Genomic DNA, 15,897 nt, shown 5'->3' with positions numbered 1-15,897 from the left:
AAGCTTGGCACACCTGTATTTGGGGACTTTATCCCATTCTTCTCTCCAGATCCTCTCAAGCGCTGTCAGGTTGGATGGGGAGCATTTTTCAGGTCTCTCCTGAGATGTTTGATCGGGTTCAAGTCCGGGCTCTGGCTGGGCCACTCAAGGACATTCAGAGACTTGTCCCGATGCCACTCCTGCGTTGTCTTGGCTGTGTGCTTAGGGTCGTTATCCTGTTGGAATGTGAACCTTCGCCCCAGTCTGAGGTCCTGAGCACTCTGGAGCAGGTTTTCATCAAGGATCTTCCCCAGTCCCTGCCACTGAAAAACATCCCCACAGCATGATGCTGCCACCACCATGCTTCACCGTAGTGATGGTGCCAGGTTTCCTCCAGACGTGATGCTGGACATTCAGGCCAAAGAGTTTTGGTTTTGTCAGACCAGACCAGAGAATCTTGTTTCTCATGGTCTGAGAGACCTTTAGGTGCCTTTTGGCAAACTCCAAGTGGGCTGTCGTGCCTTTTCCTGAGGATCGGCTTCTATCTAGCCACTCTACCATAAAGGCCTGATTTGATGGAGTGCTGCAGAGATGGTTGCCCATCTCCACAGAGGAACTCTGGCGCTCTGTCAGAGTGACCACCGGGTTCTTGGTCACCTCTCTGACCAAGGCCCTTCTCCCCCAATTGCTCAGTTTGGCCAGGTGGCCAGCTCTAGGAAAAGTCTTGGTGGTTCCAAACTTCTTCCATTTAAGAATGATGGAGGCCACTGTGTTCTTGGACCTTCAATGCTGCAGACATGTTTTGGTACCCTTCCCCCGATCTGTGCCTTGACACAATATTGTCTCAGAGCTCAACGGATTAGTCCTTCGACCTCATGACTTGCTTTTGCCTCTGACATACACTGTCAACTGTGGGACCTTATATAGACAGGTGTGTGCCTTTCCAATTCATGTCCAATCAATTGAATTTACCACAGGTGGACTCCCATCAAGTTGTAGAAACATCTCAAGGATGATCAATGGAAACAGGATGCACCTGAGCTCAATTTCGAGTCTCATTGCAAAGGGTCTGAATAGTTTATGTAATTGAGGTATTTCGGTTTTTTATTTTTAATAAATTTGCAAACATTTCTAAAACTGTTTTATTGTGTAGATTGATAAGAACAAATGGTATACAATACATTTTAGAATAAGGCTGTAACGTAACAAAATGTAGAAAAAGTGAAGGGGTCTGAATACTTGCCGAATGCACTGTATGGGACCACACACACACACACACACACACACACACACAGATTTGATGGGGAGGGGGTTGGGGTAAAGCTCCATGTCTGTGGCCTAAAACAAGCTCACACCCTAGCCCCAGTCTCTAATGAGGACCTCAAGGCTCAATGTTAGACAGTAACAGGAAACACTATTCTGTTTCGCTTTCTCACCTCTATACATTTCTCAGTAGCAGGTGCCCTCGAGTGTTTCGGTGAAACTGCGGTTGTATTTCCAAGAGCAGGGCCAAAGGTCAGACTGACTGACGTTGTCATTTTCCTGATGTTACACCTTCAGTGGAATAACTTACAGACCAGAGTGGCTGTCATTTTTTTAGCTGCATAGGCTAGCTATTATTACCATTTTTAAATTGCAAGATAATTGACACACAAGTCCGAATAGAAAAATGGTCTTGTTTGTATTGCCTATGCAGCCTGTTAGTATCTCTTTCCTATTGGCTGCTCTGTTTCCTAGAAACCTGTAATTTCTCAGTTTAATCATAGTGCTGCTGTCCCCACATCCTTGATGATGTCATATCTAGCTAGATCTGGTTCATATGGCGTTATCACCGTACTAGCCGCTGCTCTCCTCAGACTGCTCACAACCGAGAACAGCACGCTCTCTTTCCTGTGACACTTCTGAGGATTTCAGTTCCACTGCAGGGTTGTTTGATAAACCTGCTTCGCCATAAAGATGCCGAGTCGGGCTGGGTGTAAAGTCAAAAGGCAACCACCAAGGCTGATTAGCGTGTAGTGTAGGCCAGGGATCATCAACTAGATTCAGGAGTGGCTTTTTTTTCATGAGCGGATGGTCAGGGGGCCGGAACATAATTACAAATAATTTGTAGGTTGCAAATTGACTGCAAGAACCACAAACAGATATATTTGACTCAAGCATAATCATTTCAAAATGTTTATACAACCACGTGTCTGTTACGCGTGGGAATACTTGAACAGATTTACAAAATTGAAATCACTTGCCGCTGATTTCCTGGTGATTTTACAGTCTTATGTACAACAATGAAAATTCAACCCAAATTTTTTGTATCTTTTTTAATTTTTTTTTCCAAAACTTGGAGAGGGGGGGAATAAAACCACCTGTGTCCCACCAGTTGGGGAACCCTGGCCTAGGCCTATCCTCCTATAGTACAGAATGTCATGTGTGGATGTGGAACAGGGACTATTATAAACGATCAAATTCTGAATCGCCTTATTAGTTTGTCAACCAAATGAAATCTCAACCCAATAACTGTAGCGTATGAAAATCCTCCTGTATTGAGTTGTGTGTTTGTATATTTGTACTGATGGGGAGGTGGAGGGTAACATTTGGGAAGTCTCTGGAGAGGGTCCTGATGATGATGACCCCAGGGTCAGTGTAATGTTGGTGCAAAGCATGCTGGGAGTCCTGCCCAAGGTGGACAGTGTCAGCTGTGAATATTTGCTTTGCCACACATCTGTGGGTTATATTGTCAATTTTCTCCAACCATATTATCAAATGTTGTGTGTGACTGAAGCTGAAACACGATTGTGAATGACTAAGATTGAAAGTGACCAGTGAGAAGTGAAATGGAATCGGAGGGTGTCACAAGCAGACCTCTGTAAATTCCCCCTGTAGTGCACTCAGCGTCATATTGAGCTTTAAAGGGGCCATCTGCAAACAACAGCAAAGCGGCCACCCCGCCACTGTTTTGGTAAACAGCTGATCTCTGACGTGAGATGTCGTTGGATGAGTAGCATGAGACTTTTTGCTTCACATCAAACTGTGTTGCATCTATTTGCTTTTCCCTTGTGGCTTCAGTGGCTCAGGGCATACCTTACACTAAAATGCTCTAAACAAGCTCGAAAAGGGACAAACAATTTGGATGCGTTGTGTATACAGTCAAGGAGATGGCGTCAGGCGTTTCGAAGCAGACGGCTAACCAAATATGGCATTTGTCCAACATTTTAGTTTTCACAGGCTTCCAGTGGCGTCACCCTACCAAAGCGTTCCTGTCACTAACTCTCAATACATCAGTCAGATGTAGCCTATCTATTGCTGTGTCCTGTTTCTTTTAAAGGTTGAAGAGCTCTGGAGTTTTTGTTTATGCTAGACCCTCGCTACCTTTATTTGCCAATCTGTTCCACTTGTTTGACAGTGTCAGTTTTAGTTGACATAGCCTAGCTATGGAGTGTCCACTGAACCGCTGGTACATTTGTTTGTCAGTACACACACTCGGATCTGGTGTGTATCATATTTGTGTAGGCCTAATTTATGATAGCTGGTGTGTGTGTGTGTGTGTGTACTCGCCCACCCGCCCGGTGGAGTGCTGTCTCTGTGTAGTGAGTCAGTGCAGTGCCAGTGGGTGGTGCAGCAAACTGGAAAGAGACCTGGTATTAATCTAAGGGAGGGAGGGAGGGAGCGGGAGATTCCTTCCTTCCATAACCACGTTTCCATCCACAGGCTTTATGCGAGTAAAGTCATGCAGTATACAGTGCATTCGGAAAGTATTCAGACCCCTTGACTTTTCCCACATTTTGTTACGTTACAGCCTTATTCTAAAATTGATAAAATCCTTTTTTCCCTCATTAATCTACACACAATACCCCATAATGACAACGCAAAAACAGTTTTTTATTAAAAATTTTTTTTTTAATCACATTTACATAAGTTTTCAGACCCTTTACTCAGTACTTTGTTGAACCACTTTTGGTAGTGATTACAGCCTCGAGTCTTCTTGGGTATGATGCTACAAGCTTGGCACACCTGTATTTGGGGAGTTTCTCCCATTCTTCTCTGCAGATCGTCTCAAGCTCTGTCAGGTTGGATGGGTAGCGTCGCTGCACAACTATTTTCAGGTCTCTCCAGAGATGTTTGATCGTGTTCAGGTCCGGGCTCTGGCTGGGTGGTGAAGTGCACAATATGAGCTTGATGCTCCTTTCCAATAAATATCCAGGGTCTTATTCTGGTGACATGTTGATCAATGATTGACTGCAGTTTGACAAGTGTAAATATTCTCGCTGTTATCCATATTAATCTCAAGCCTACCCACAGTGTATCTGCCAACTGTTGGCTGGAACACATCTGCCAAGACCAGAGGCACATTTGCTTTGCTTTTTAACGCAGCAGTTTTGTCACAATCGGTAGAGTTAGAAATGCGATGGAAACACATTTTTATTCGCTACACGAAAACGCACAGATTTAAAAAAAAAAATCTGCAACAAGTCAGTTTGGTGAAAACATCACTGGTGGGAAAATGCACATTTTCTTTATGGAGATTTTAGGATATTTGCATGAAAATCTGTCGCCAATTGGATGGAAATCTCGCTACTGAGTCAAATACTTACCAATTCTCCCTAAAGCTGTTGGGATGAACAATGGCTCCATGTGATTCATTCATACTAAGACTCATGAGGACAGGAAACGAGGGGGAAAGGAATCTCCTTTTGATGTGCCCAACCTGTCTGGGATAAGCATGGTGTGTGTTCCTAATGGCACCCTATTCCCTAAGTAGTGCACTCCTTTTCAGCAGGGCCCATAGGCCTCTGGTCAAAAGTAGTGCACTAAATGGGTAATAGGGTGTAATTTAGGACACACCCATAGACATTTCATCCGCTCACACACTGTCACAGGGTCACACTCATCCGCCTCAGCCCTCTGGAATCCACCCGTTTTTTTCTCTCCCCCGCTCTCCTTTGTCCCCCGCTGTCCTTTCTCCCCCATCTTATACTGTCTCGCTCGTTTCCTTTCCGTCAGCCAGCATGTGGAACAGCTCACACATGACACACAACAGCAGAGCTATCATCAGCATACGATGAGCACTTTCCTTCTGCCCATTTTCTCCTGAAAGAACAGTGAGGAGATTAATTTTCAAAGGTGACCTTTGCCCTGTCATCCCATGGGGCTGTTGATGACTGGCCTCCCCTCCTCCCTCTGAGCTGGGCTGGAGACTGTGAGTGTGTTCCCTGAGGAGCAGCCTTCCTCTCTGGGTCTCTCCATTCTGAACTGGGCCTGGCCTGGAGGGAAGGAGTCCTGGCGCTCAGCCCAGAGAGTTCCACTGAGGGATACTCCAGGGGAAGAGCCAAGTTGGATTTTCAACAGCAAAGACTCGTACACACAGGAACACGTACTTTAGACACTGAGAAAGACCCCCACACACACAGCCTGCATGTCCCAGTGGTTGTGCATTTCCCACTAGTTCCTCAACCATCTGGATCCCCTCTCCATCTAGTTTTGGAGAGCGCTGTAGAGCGAAAGGAAAACGACATCAAAACAGCAATAGATCAAATGAATGCAACCTGATATGTCTACTCCACACAAAAAAAAACACAAACTAACCCTCCTCACCACGAACACTCAGTTAAATGTTCAAGTAAAGCAGAAGCAAACTGTATCTTGAAACGTCTCTTAATGTGCCACAAACACACTAGTATGACGTGGTTTTTTGAAGGGAGTTGCGTCGAAGTGGATGTGGTGAGTTACTGGAACAGAGTGGTGTTTGAGGTGGTGTGTTACTGGAATGAGGTGGTGTGTTACTGGAACAGAGTGGTGTTTGAGGTGGTGTGTTACTGGAATGAGGTGGTGTGTTACTGGAACAGAGTGGTGTTTGAGGTGGTGTGTTACTGGAATGAGGTGGTGTGTTACTGGAACAGAGTGGTGTTTGAGGGGTCTAGGACGCGACATGCTGTAACAATGTCTGCTTGATCCCGGACCCGGTGTCTCTCTCTGCTGTGTGTTCCTCCAGGGCTCCAGTCCTAAACTGACAGCACCTTGCTCAGACATCCTGGAGATCCGCCGCTGCAACTGTCTGGAGATGCCTGACAACACAAACACGTTTGTTCTAAAGGTGAGGAAGAGGAGAGACTCTCCCTGTTGTTGGTGATCTAGCTTCATACCTCATTTCTTGTCCTTTTCTCAACATCGCCTATTCACACACACACATACACAGCCGAGCCAGTCTGTTCTCTGTCCAAAAGCACTCCTGTGGATTTATGAGCATTGAGCTTCCACATGAATTGCGCACTCACACACACATACCTAGTAATATGGCGCCGACAGATATGGCAGCTCTGCTTCTAGCTCCTAAGCAACTTTGCAGTATTTTTCTTACATTATTAGGCCTGAATTTCTTTTGTGTGTTATTACATACAGACAGAAATAAGAGCGGCGGTAACTCACCAGCGTTACGACCAGGAATACGATATTACCAAATTGGATCCTTTGTTCGTACCCACCAGGGCAATTGAACTTATTCCAGAGGCTGCTCCAAAACACCACCGACGGAGAAGAGGTATTCAGAGTGGACTTCTAGTCCGACTCAGGAGGCGTGCACACCATCCACCGCTTCAGCGTATATTACTCGCTAATGTTCAGTCTCTGGATAATAAAGTAGACGAGCTCAGGGTGAGGATCTCCTTCCAGAGAGACATCAGTGATTGTAACATACTCTGTTTCACGGAAACATGGCTCTCTAGGGATGATATACTGTCCCCGTCCATACAGCCAGCTGGGTTCTCAGTACAATCGCGCAGACAGGAATAAAGAACTCTCCGAAGAGAGAAAGGCGGGGGTGTAGGTTTCATGATTAACTACTCATGATGTTTCTGTATGTTATGATAATCACAAGTCCTTTTGTTCAGCCGACCTAGAATACCTCACAATCAAATGCCGACCGTATTACCTCACAAGAGAATTCTCTTCAGTTATAGTCACGGCCGTGTATATTCCCCCTCAAGCCGATACCACGACAGCCCTCAAAGAATTACACTGGACTTTATACAAACTCATAACCACATATCCCTGAGGCAGCATTTATTGTAGCTGTGGATTTTAACAAAGCAAATTTGAGGAAACCGCTACCAAAGTTCGACCAACCCATTGACTGTAGTACTCGCTCTGGAAAAACATTGGACCACTGCTACTCAACTTTTGAAAATGCCTACAAGGCCCTCCCTTCGGCAAATCTAAGCACGATTCCATTTTGCTCCTCTCTTCCCATAGGCAGAAACTCTTAACAGGAAGTACCCGTGCTAAGGTCTATTCAACGCTGGTCTGACCAATCGGAATCCATGCTTCAGGATTGTTTTGATCATGCGGCCTGGGATATGTTTCGGGGAGCCTCTGAGAATAACATAAATACACAGATACGGTGACTGAGTTCATCAGGAACTCTATAGGAGATGTTGTATTCACTGTCTCTTAAAACCTACCCAAATCAGAAACTGTGGATAGATGGCAGAATTCGCGCAAAACTGAAAGCGTGAACCACCGCATTTAACCGTGGCAAGGTGACTGGGAATCTGGCCGAATTCAAACAGTGTAGTTATTCCCCCCATAAGGCAATCAAACAGGCAAAACGTCAGTACAGAGACATGGTGGAGTTGCAATTCAACGGATCAGACACGAGATGTATGTGGCAGGGTCTACAGACAATCACCGACTACAAAGGGAAAACCAGCCACGTCACAGACACCGACGTCTTGCTTCCGGACAAGCTAAACACCTTCTCCTGCTTTGAGGATAACATAGTGCCACCAAGGACTGTGGGCTCTCGTTCTCCATGGCCGTGAGTAAGACATTTTAAGCGTGTTAACCCTCGCAAGGCTGCCAGCCCAGATGGCATTCCTCGCCGCGCTCTCAGACCAGCTGGCTGAAGTGCTTACGGACATATTCAATCTCTCCCTATCCCAGTCTGCTGTCCCGACTTGCTTCAAGATGTCCACCATTGTTCCTGTACCCAAGAAAGCAAGGGTAACTGAACTAAATGACTATCGCCTCGTAGCACTCACTATTGTCATCATGAAGTTCTTTAAGAGGCTAGTTAAGGATCGTATCACCTCTACCTTACCTGATCCTAGACCCACTCAAATTTGCTTACGGCCCCAATAGATCCACAGACGATGCTGTTGCACTGCACACTGCCCTATCCCATCTGGACAAGAGGAATACCTATGTAAGAAAGCTGTTCATTGACTATAGCGCAGCATTCAACACCATAGTACCCTCCAAGCTCATCATTAACCTCAGGGCCCTGGGTCTGAACCCCGCCCTGTGCAACTGGGTCCTGGACTTCCTGACAGGCTGACCCCAGGTGGTGAAGGTAGGAAACAACACCTTGACTTCGCTGATCGTCAACACAGGGGCCACAAGGGTGTGTGCTCAGCCCCCTCCTGTACTCCCTGTTCACCTCCAACTCAATTGTCAAGTTTGTAGACGACACAACAGTAGTAGGCCTGATAACCAACAATGACAAGACAACCTACAGGGAGGAGGTGAAGGCCCTTGGAGAGTGGTGCCAGGAAAATAACCTCTCACTTAACATCAACAAAACAAAGGAGCTGATCGTGGACTTCAGGAAACAGCAGAGGGAGCACGTCTCTATCCACATCAACGGGACTGCAGTGTAGAAGGTGAAACACTTCAAGTTCCTCAGTGTACACATCACTGACGATCTGAAATGGTCCACCCACACAGACAGTGTGGTGAAGAAGACGTAACAGCGCCTCTTCAACCTCAGGAGGCTGAAGAAATTTGGCTTGGCCCCTAAAACCCTCACAAACTTTTACAGATGCACAATTGAGAGCATCCTGTCAGGCTATATCACCGCCTTGTACGGCAACTGCACCGCCTGCAACCACAGGGCTCTCCAGAGGATGGTGCGGTCTGCCCAACGCATCACCGGTGGCAAACTACCTGCCCTCCAGGACACCTACAGCACCTGATGTCACAGGAAGGCAAAAAAGATAATCAAGAACATCAACCACCCAAGCCACTGCCTGTTCACCCCGCTATCATCCATCAAAGCTGGGACCGAGAGACTGAAAAACAGCCTCTATCTCAAGGCCATCACACTGTTAAATATCTTTCACTAGCAGGCTTCCACCCGGTTACGCAACCCTGCACCTTAGAGGCTGCTGCCCTATATACATAGACTTGGAATCACTGGCCACTTTAATAATGTTTACATACTGCTTTACTCATCTCATATGTATATGCTGTATTCTATTCTACTGTATTTTAGTCAATACTACTCCGACATTGCTCAATCTAATATTTATATATTTCTCAATTAAATTATTTTACTTTTAGATTGGTGTGTATTGTTGTGACTTGTTAGATACTACTGCACTGTTGGAGCTAGGAACACAAGCATTTCGCTACACCCGCAATATCATCTGCTAAATATGTATATGTGACCAATAAGATTTGATTTGATTTGACCCTCTGCCAAACTTGCCTTCATTTCTTCCTATTCCAGTTCTTGTGTGTGTGTCACGTCTTTGTGTGTGTGTCACGTCTTTGTGTGTGTGTCACGTCTTTGTGTGTGTGTCACGTCTTTGTGTGTGTGTCACGTCTTTGTGTGTGTGTCACGTCTTTGTGTGTGTGTCACGTCTTTGTGTGTGTGTCACGTCTTTGTGTGTGTGTCACGTCTTTGTGTGTGTGTCACGTCTTTGTGTGTGTCACGTCTGTGTCACGTCTTTGTGTGTGTGTGTCACGTCTGTGTCACGTCTTTGTGTGTGTGTGTCACGTCTTTGTCTTTGTGTGTGTGTGTGTCACGTCTTTGTCTTTGTGTGTGTGTGTGTCACGTCTTTGTCTTTGTGTGTGTCACGTCTTTGTGTGTCACGTCTTTATCTTTGTGTGTGTGTGTCACGTCTTTGTCTTTGTGTGTGTCACGTCTTTGTGTGTGTGTGTCACGTCTTTGTGTGTGTGTGTCACGTCTTTGTGTGTGTGTGTCACGTCTTTGTGCGTGTGTGTCACGACTTTGTGCGTGTGTGTGTTATGTCTTTCTGTGTGTGCATCTCCTTAACCAGCAGTCTTGTCTCATCCCAGGTTAATCACTATCCAGGTAGTCTCATATTTGAGACCGACAATGACCAACAGGTCAGCTCCTGGACAACAGAAATTAAAGAATGGATAAACAACAGGTGAGAGACGTGCCACATCTAACCTAAATGTTACCACTATTTATCATGCTACTCTTCTCCCTGTCTACTGTCAGCCTTTTTCGTCATCTAGCTTTGTGTTGTGTGTGCGTGCGTGCCTGCAGAGCTGTGTCAGGTGCAGCCCTGTAAAAGAGGAAGCGTGGGGGAGGTGTGTCTCAGTGGGGGAATTTTCAGGACCTTTCTGCAGATGTCTGGATTCTCCATCTCACTTCCCGTTCTGAGGCCAACACGGTTTCAGCTCTGCAGCACCCATGTCCCAAGGGTTCTCTCTCTCACACACACACACACACACACACACACACACACACACACATTTTAGTCTCATGCATTTCTCTCCTGCAGTACTGACATCTAGTAGTTAGCATACTGCTATTAGGATTCCACATTTGTCTTCAAAATGGATATCCCGTATTAAATGGCAGAAGAGTGCAGGGAATGATGAGCTATTGGAGACCCATGGCTTGGCCACGCTTTCAACATGTCTGTTATCATGCTGTTCCAAATCTAGCAGTTGGAACAGCATACAAGATTATGTGATTGTGCATATTCATAAGTTTGCGCATGTGTGCAGCTATTTTTCATGTGTGTTTGAGATACAGTGCCTTCGGAAAGTATTCAGACCCCTTGACTTTTTCCAGATTTTGATTAAATAGTTTTTTCCCCCCCTCATCAATCTACACGCAATACCCCACAATGACAAAGGAAAAACTTTTTTTTTTTTTAAATGTTTGCTAATTAATACAAAATAAATACATTTACATAAGTATTCAGACCCTTTACTCAGTGCTTTGTTGAAACACCTTTGGCAGCGATTACAGCTTGGGTATGACGCTACAAGCTTGGCACACCTGCATTTGGGGAGTTTCTCCCATTCTTCTCTGCAGATCCTCTCAAGGTCTGTCAGGTTGGATGTGGAGCGTCGCTGCACAGCTATTTTCAGGTCTCTCCAGAGATGTATAAGTCTGGGCTCTGGCTGGGCCACTCAAGGACTTTCAGAGACTTATCCCGAAGCCCCTCCTGTGTTTTCTTGGCTGTGTGCTTAGGGTCATTGTCCTGTTGGAAGGTGAACCTTTGCCCCAGTCTGAGGTCCTGAGTGCTCTGGAGCAGGTTTTCATCGAGGATCTCTCTGTACTTTGCTCCTTTCAACTTTGCCTCGATCCTGACTAGTCTCCCAGTCCCTGCCGCTGAAAAACATCCCCACAGCATGATGCTGCCACCACCATACTTCACCGTAGGGATGGTGCCAGGTTTCCCCGGCTGTTCAATCTTGGTTTCATCAGACCAGAGAATCTTGTTTCTCATGGTCAGTTCTTTAAGTGCCTTTTGGCAAACTCCAAGCAGGCTGTCATGTGCCTTTTACTGAGGAGTGGCTTCCGTCTGGCCACTCTACCATAAAGGACTAATTGGTGGAGTGCTGCAGAGATGGTTGTCCTTCTGGCAGGTTCTCCCATCTCCACAGAGTTACTCTGGAGCTCTGTCAGTGTGACCATTGGGTTCTTGGTCACCTTCCTGACCAAGGCCCTTCTCCCCCGATTGTTCAGTTTGGCCTAGTGGCCAGCTCTAGGAAGAGCTGTGGTGGTTCCAAACTTCTTCCATTTAAGAATGATGGAGGCCACTGTGTTCTTGGGGACTTTCAATGCTGCAGAAATGTTTTGTTACCCTTTCCCAGATCTGTGCCTTGACACAATCCTGTCTCTAAGCTCTACGGAAAATTCCTTCGATCTCATGGCTTGGTTTTTGCTCTGAAATGCAGTCAACTGTGGGACCTTATATAAACAGGTGTGTGCCTTTCCAAATCATGTCCAATCAATTTAATTAACCACATGTGGACTCCAATCAAGTTGTAGAAACATCTCAAGGATGATCAATGGAAACAGGATGCACCTGAGCTCAATTTCGAGTTTCATAGCAACGGGTCTGAATACTTTATGTAAATATTTGTGGGTTTTGTTTTTGATAAATTTGCAAAGTATTTTTTTTATTTTATATTATGGTGTATTGTGTGTAGATTGATGAGGAAATGGTTTTACTTCATCCATTTTAGAATAAGGCTGTAACGTAAAAAAATGTCAAGGGGTCTGAATACTTTCCAAATGCACTATATAAAGTATCATGGAAAGTCTAAACCCCCTTGGATTTCTTCACATTTTATTTTCATAAGGGGATAAAAATGGATTAAATTTCTTTGGGGTCAACGATCTACACAAAATACTCTGTCAAAGTGGGGGAAAAATTCTAACATCTAAAGATTATTGAAAAATTAGACCTGAGAAGTCAAATCAAATCAAATCAAATTTTATTAGTCACATACACATGGTTAGCAGATGTTAATGCGAGTGTAGCGAAATGCTTGTGCTTCTAGTTCCGACAATGCAGTAATAACCAACAGTAATCTAACCTAACAATTCCACACTACTACCTTACACACACACACAAGTGTAAAGGGATAAAGAATATGTACATAAAGATATATGAATGAGTGGTGGTACAGAACGGCATGGCAGATGCAGTAGATGGTATAGAGTACGGTATATACATATGAGATGAGTACTGTAGGGTATGTAAACATAAAGTGGCATAGTTTAAAGTGGCTAGTGGTACATGTATTGCATAAAGATGGCAAGATGCAGTAGATGATATAGAGTACAGTATATATACATATGAGATGGGTAATGTAGGGTATGTAAACATTGTATTAAGTGGCATTGCTTAAAGTGGCTAGTGGTACATTTTTACATAATTTCCATCAATTCCCATTTTTAAAGTGGCTGGAGTTGAGTCAGTATGTTGGCAGCGGCCGCTAAATGTTAGTGGTGGCTGTTTAACAGTCTGATGGCCTTGAGATAGAAGCTGTTTTTCAGTCTCTCGGTCCCTGCTTTGATGCACCTGTACTGACCTCGCCTTCTGGATGATAGCGGGGTGAACAGGCAGTGGCTTGGGTGGTTGTTGTCCTTGATGATCTTTATGGCCTTCCTGTGACATCGGGTGGTGTAGGTGTCCTGGAGGGCAGGTAGTTTGCCCCTGGTGATGCGTTCTGCAGACCTCACTACCCTCTGGAGAGCCTTACGGTTGTGGGCGGAGCAGTTGCCGTACCAGGCGGTGATACAGCCCGACAGGATGCTCTCGATTGTGCATCTGTAGAAGTTTGTGAGTGCTTTTGGTGACAAGCCGAATTTCTTCAGCCTCCTGAGGTTGAAGAGGCGCTGCTGCGCCTTCTTCACAACGCTGTCTGTGTGGGTGGACCAGTTCAGTTTGTCCGTGATGTGTACACCGAGGAACTTAAAACTTTCCACCTTCTCCACTACTGACCCGTCGATGTGGATAGGGGGGTGCTCCCTCTGCTGTTTCCTGAAGTCCACAATCATCTCCTTTGTTTTGTTGACGTTGAGTATGAGGTTATTTTCCTGACACCACACTCCGAGGGCCCTCACCTCCTCCCTGTAGGCCGTCTCGTCGTTGTTGGTGATCAAGCCTACCACTGTAGTGTCATCCGCAAACTTGATGATTGAGTTGGAGGCGTGCATGGCCACGCAGTCGTGGGTGAACAGGGAGTACAGGAGAGGGCTCAGAACGCACCCTTGTGGGGCCCCAGTGTTGAGGATCAGCGGGGTGGAGATGTTGTTACCTACCCTCACCACCTGGGGGCGGCCCGTCAGGAAGTCCAGGACCCAGTTGCACAGGGCGGGGTCGAGACCCAGGGTCTCGAGCTTGATGACGAGTTTGGAGGGTACTATGGTGTTAAATGCTGAGCTGTAATCGATGAACAGCATTCTCACATGGGTATTCCTCTTGTCCAGATGGGTTAGGGCAGTGTGCAGTGTGGTTGCGATTGCGTCGTCTGTGGACCTATTGGGTCGGTAAGCAAATTGGAGTGGGTCTAGGGTGTCCGGTAGGGTGGAGGTGATATGGTCCTTGACTAGTCTCTCAAAGCACTTCATGATGACGGAAGTGAGTGCTACGGGGCGGTAGTCGTTTAGCTCAGTTACCTTAGCTTTCTTGGGAACAGGAACAATGGTGGCCCTCTTGAAGCATGTGGGAACAGCAGACTGGGATAAGGATTGATTGAATATGTCCGTAAACACACCAGCCAGCTGGTCTGCGCATGCTCTGAGGACGCGGCTGGGAATGCCGTCTGGGCCTGCAGCCTTGCGAGGGTTAACACGTTTAAATGTTTTACTCACCTCGGCTGCAGTGAAGGAGAGCCCGCAGGTTTTGGTAGGGGGCCGTGTCAGTGGCACTGTATTGTCCTCAAAGCGGGCAAAAAAGTTGTTTAGCCTGTCTGGGAGCAAGACATCCTGGTCCTCGACGGGGCTGGTTTTCTTTTTGTAATCCGTGATTGACTGTAGACCCTGCCACATACCTCTTGTGTCTGAGCTGTTGAATTTCGACTCGATTTTGTCTCTGTACTGAGACTTAGCCTGTTTGATTGCCTTGCGGAGAGAATAGCTACACTGTTTGTATTCGGTCATGCTTCCGGTCACCTTGCCCTGGTTAAAAGCAGTGGTTCGCGCTTTCAGTTTCACGCGAATGCTGCCGTCAATCCACGGTTTCTGGTTTGGGAATGTTTTTATCGTTGCTGTGGGTACGACATCGTCAATGCACTTCCTAATGAACTCGCTCACCGAATCAGCATATTCGTCAATATTGTTGTTGGACGCGATGCGGAACATATTCCAATCCGCGTGATCGAAGCAGTCTTGAAGCGTGGATTCAGATTGGTCGGACCAGCGTTGAACAGACCTGAGCGCGGGAGTATTCACCCTGCTGAGTCAATGCATGTTAGAAACTCCTTTGGCAGTGACTATAGCTGTGAATCATCTTTGGTAATTCTCATAAGATCTTTGCAATACACCTGTATTGTGCAATATTTGCCTATTTTAGCTCTGTCAAGGTGTTGGGGATCATGGCTAGATAGTGATTTTCAGATATTGTCTTAGATTCTCAAGCAGATTTAAGTCAAAACTGTAACTTGGTTGCTCAGGAACATTCACTGTCTAATTGGTTAGCAACTCCTGTGTATATTTGGCTTTGTCTTTTAGGTTATTGTCCTGCTGAAAGGTGAATTCCTCTCCGTTTTTGGTGTAAAGCAGGTTCTCCTTTAGGATTTTGCCTTTGCTGTATTTTTTCCCAGTATTGCTTTAGTGCTTTGTTGCATACAAGATGCATGTTTTTGAATAGTTTTATTCTGTATATTTGTATTTTCACTCTGTCATTTAGGTCATTATTGTGGAGTCACTACAATGTTGTTGATCCATCCTCAGTTTTCTCCCCTCACAGACTCTGTAGCTGTTTTTAATATCGTTAATGGCCTCATGGTGACATCCCTAAGTAGTTTCCTTCCTGTCCTGCATCTCAGTTCAGAAGGACGACTGCATCTTTAATGTGTCTGGGTGGTTTAATACATCATCCACAGCATAATTATTAACTTGACCATGCTTAAAGACATATTCAATGTCTGATTTGTTATTGTTACACATCTACCAATCACTGCCCTTCTTTATGAGGCTTTTGAAAACCTCCCTGGTGTTTGTAGTTGAAACTGTGCTTGAAATTCAGTACTTGACTAATGGGACCTTACAGATGTTATATGTATGGGGGACAGAGGAAGGGGTCAAATTCAGTACTTGACTAATGGGACCTTACAGATGTTATATGTATGGGGGACAGAGGAAGGGGTAAAATTCAGTACTTGACTAATGGGACCTTACAGATGTTATATGTATGGGGGACAGAGGAA

At 45.6% G+C, this 15,897-nt stretch overlaps 1 protein-coding gene across 2 annotated transcripts in view; it reads left to right on the top strand.

The window, feature by feature from the left end:
• LOC139577211 (SH2B adapter protein 3-like) overlaps positions 1-15,897 on the top strand; it is a 62,080-nt gene that overhangs the window by 33,159 nt on the left and 13,024 nt on the right. For both annotated transcript variants that reach the window (XM_071404155.1, XM_071404157.1), the window contains exons 3-4: positions 5,963-6,064; positions 10,048-10,142. In XM_071404155.1, the coding sequence (XP_071260256.1) occupies positions 5,963-6,064; positions 10,048-10,142 (197 nt within the window). The remainder of the gene's footprint in view (positions 1-5,962; positions 6,065-10,047; positions 10,143-15,897) is intronic.

Source organism: Salvelinus alpinus, chromosome 5 (assembly GCF_045679555.1).
Source record: "Salvelinus alpinus chromosome 5, SLU_Salpinus.1, whole genome shotgun sequence".
In the NCBI taxonomy this organism is placed as follows: Eukaryota; Metazoa; Chordata; class Actinopteri; order Salmoniformes; family Salmonidae; genus Salvelinus; species Salvelinus alpinus.
Note: the sequence above shows the minus strand (reverse complement) of the source record. Positions and strands in the feature narration are given on the sequence as shown.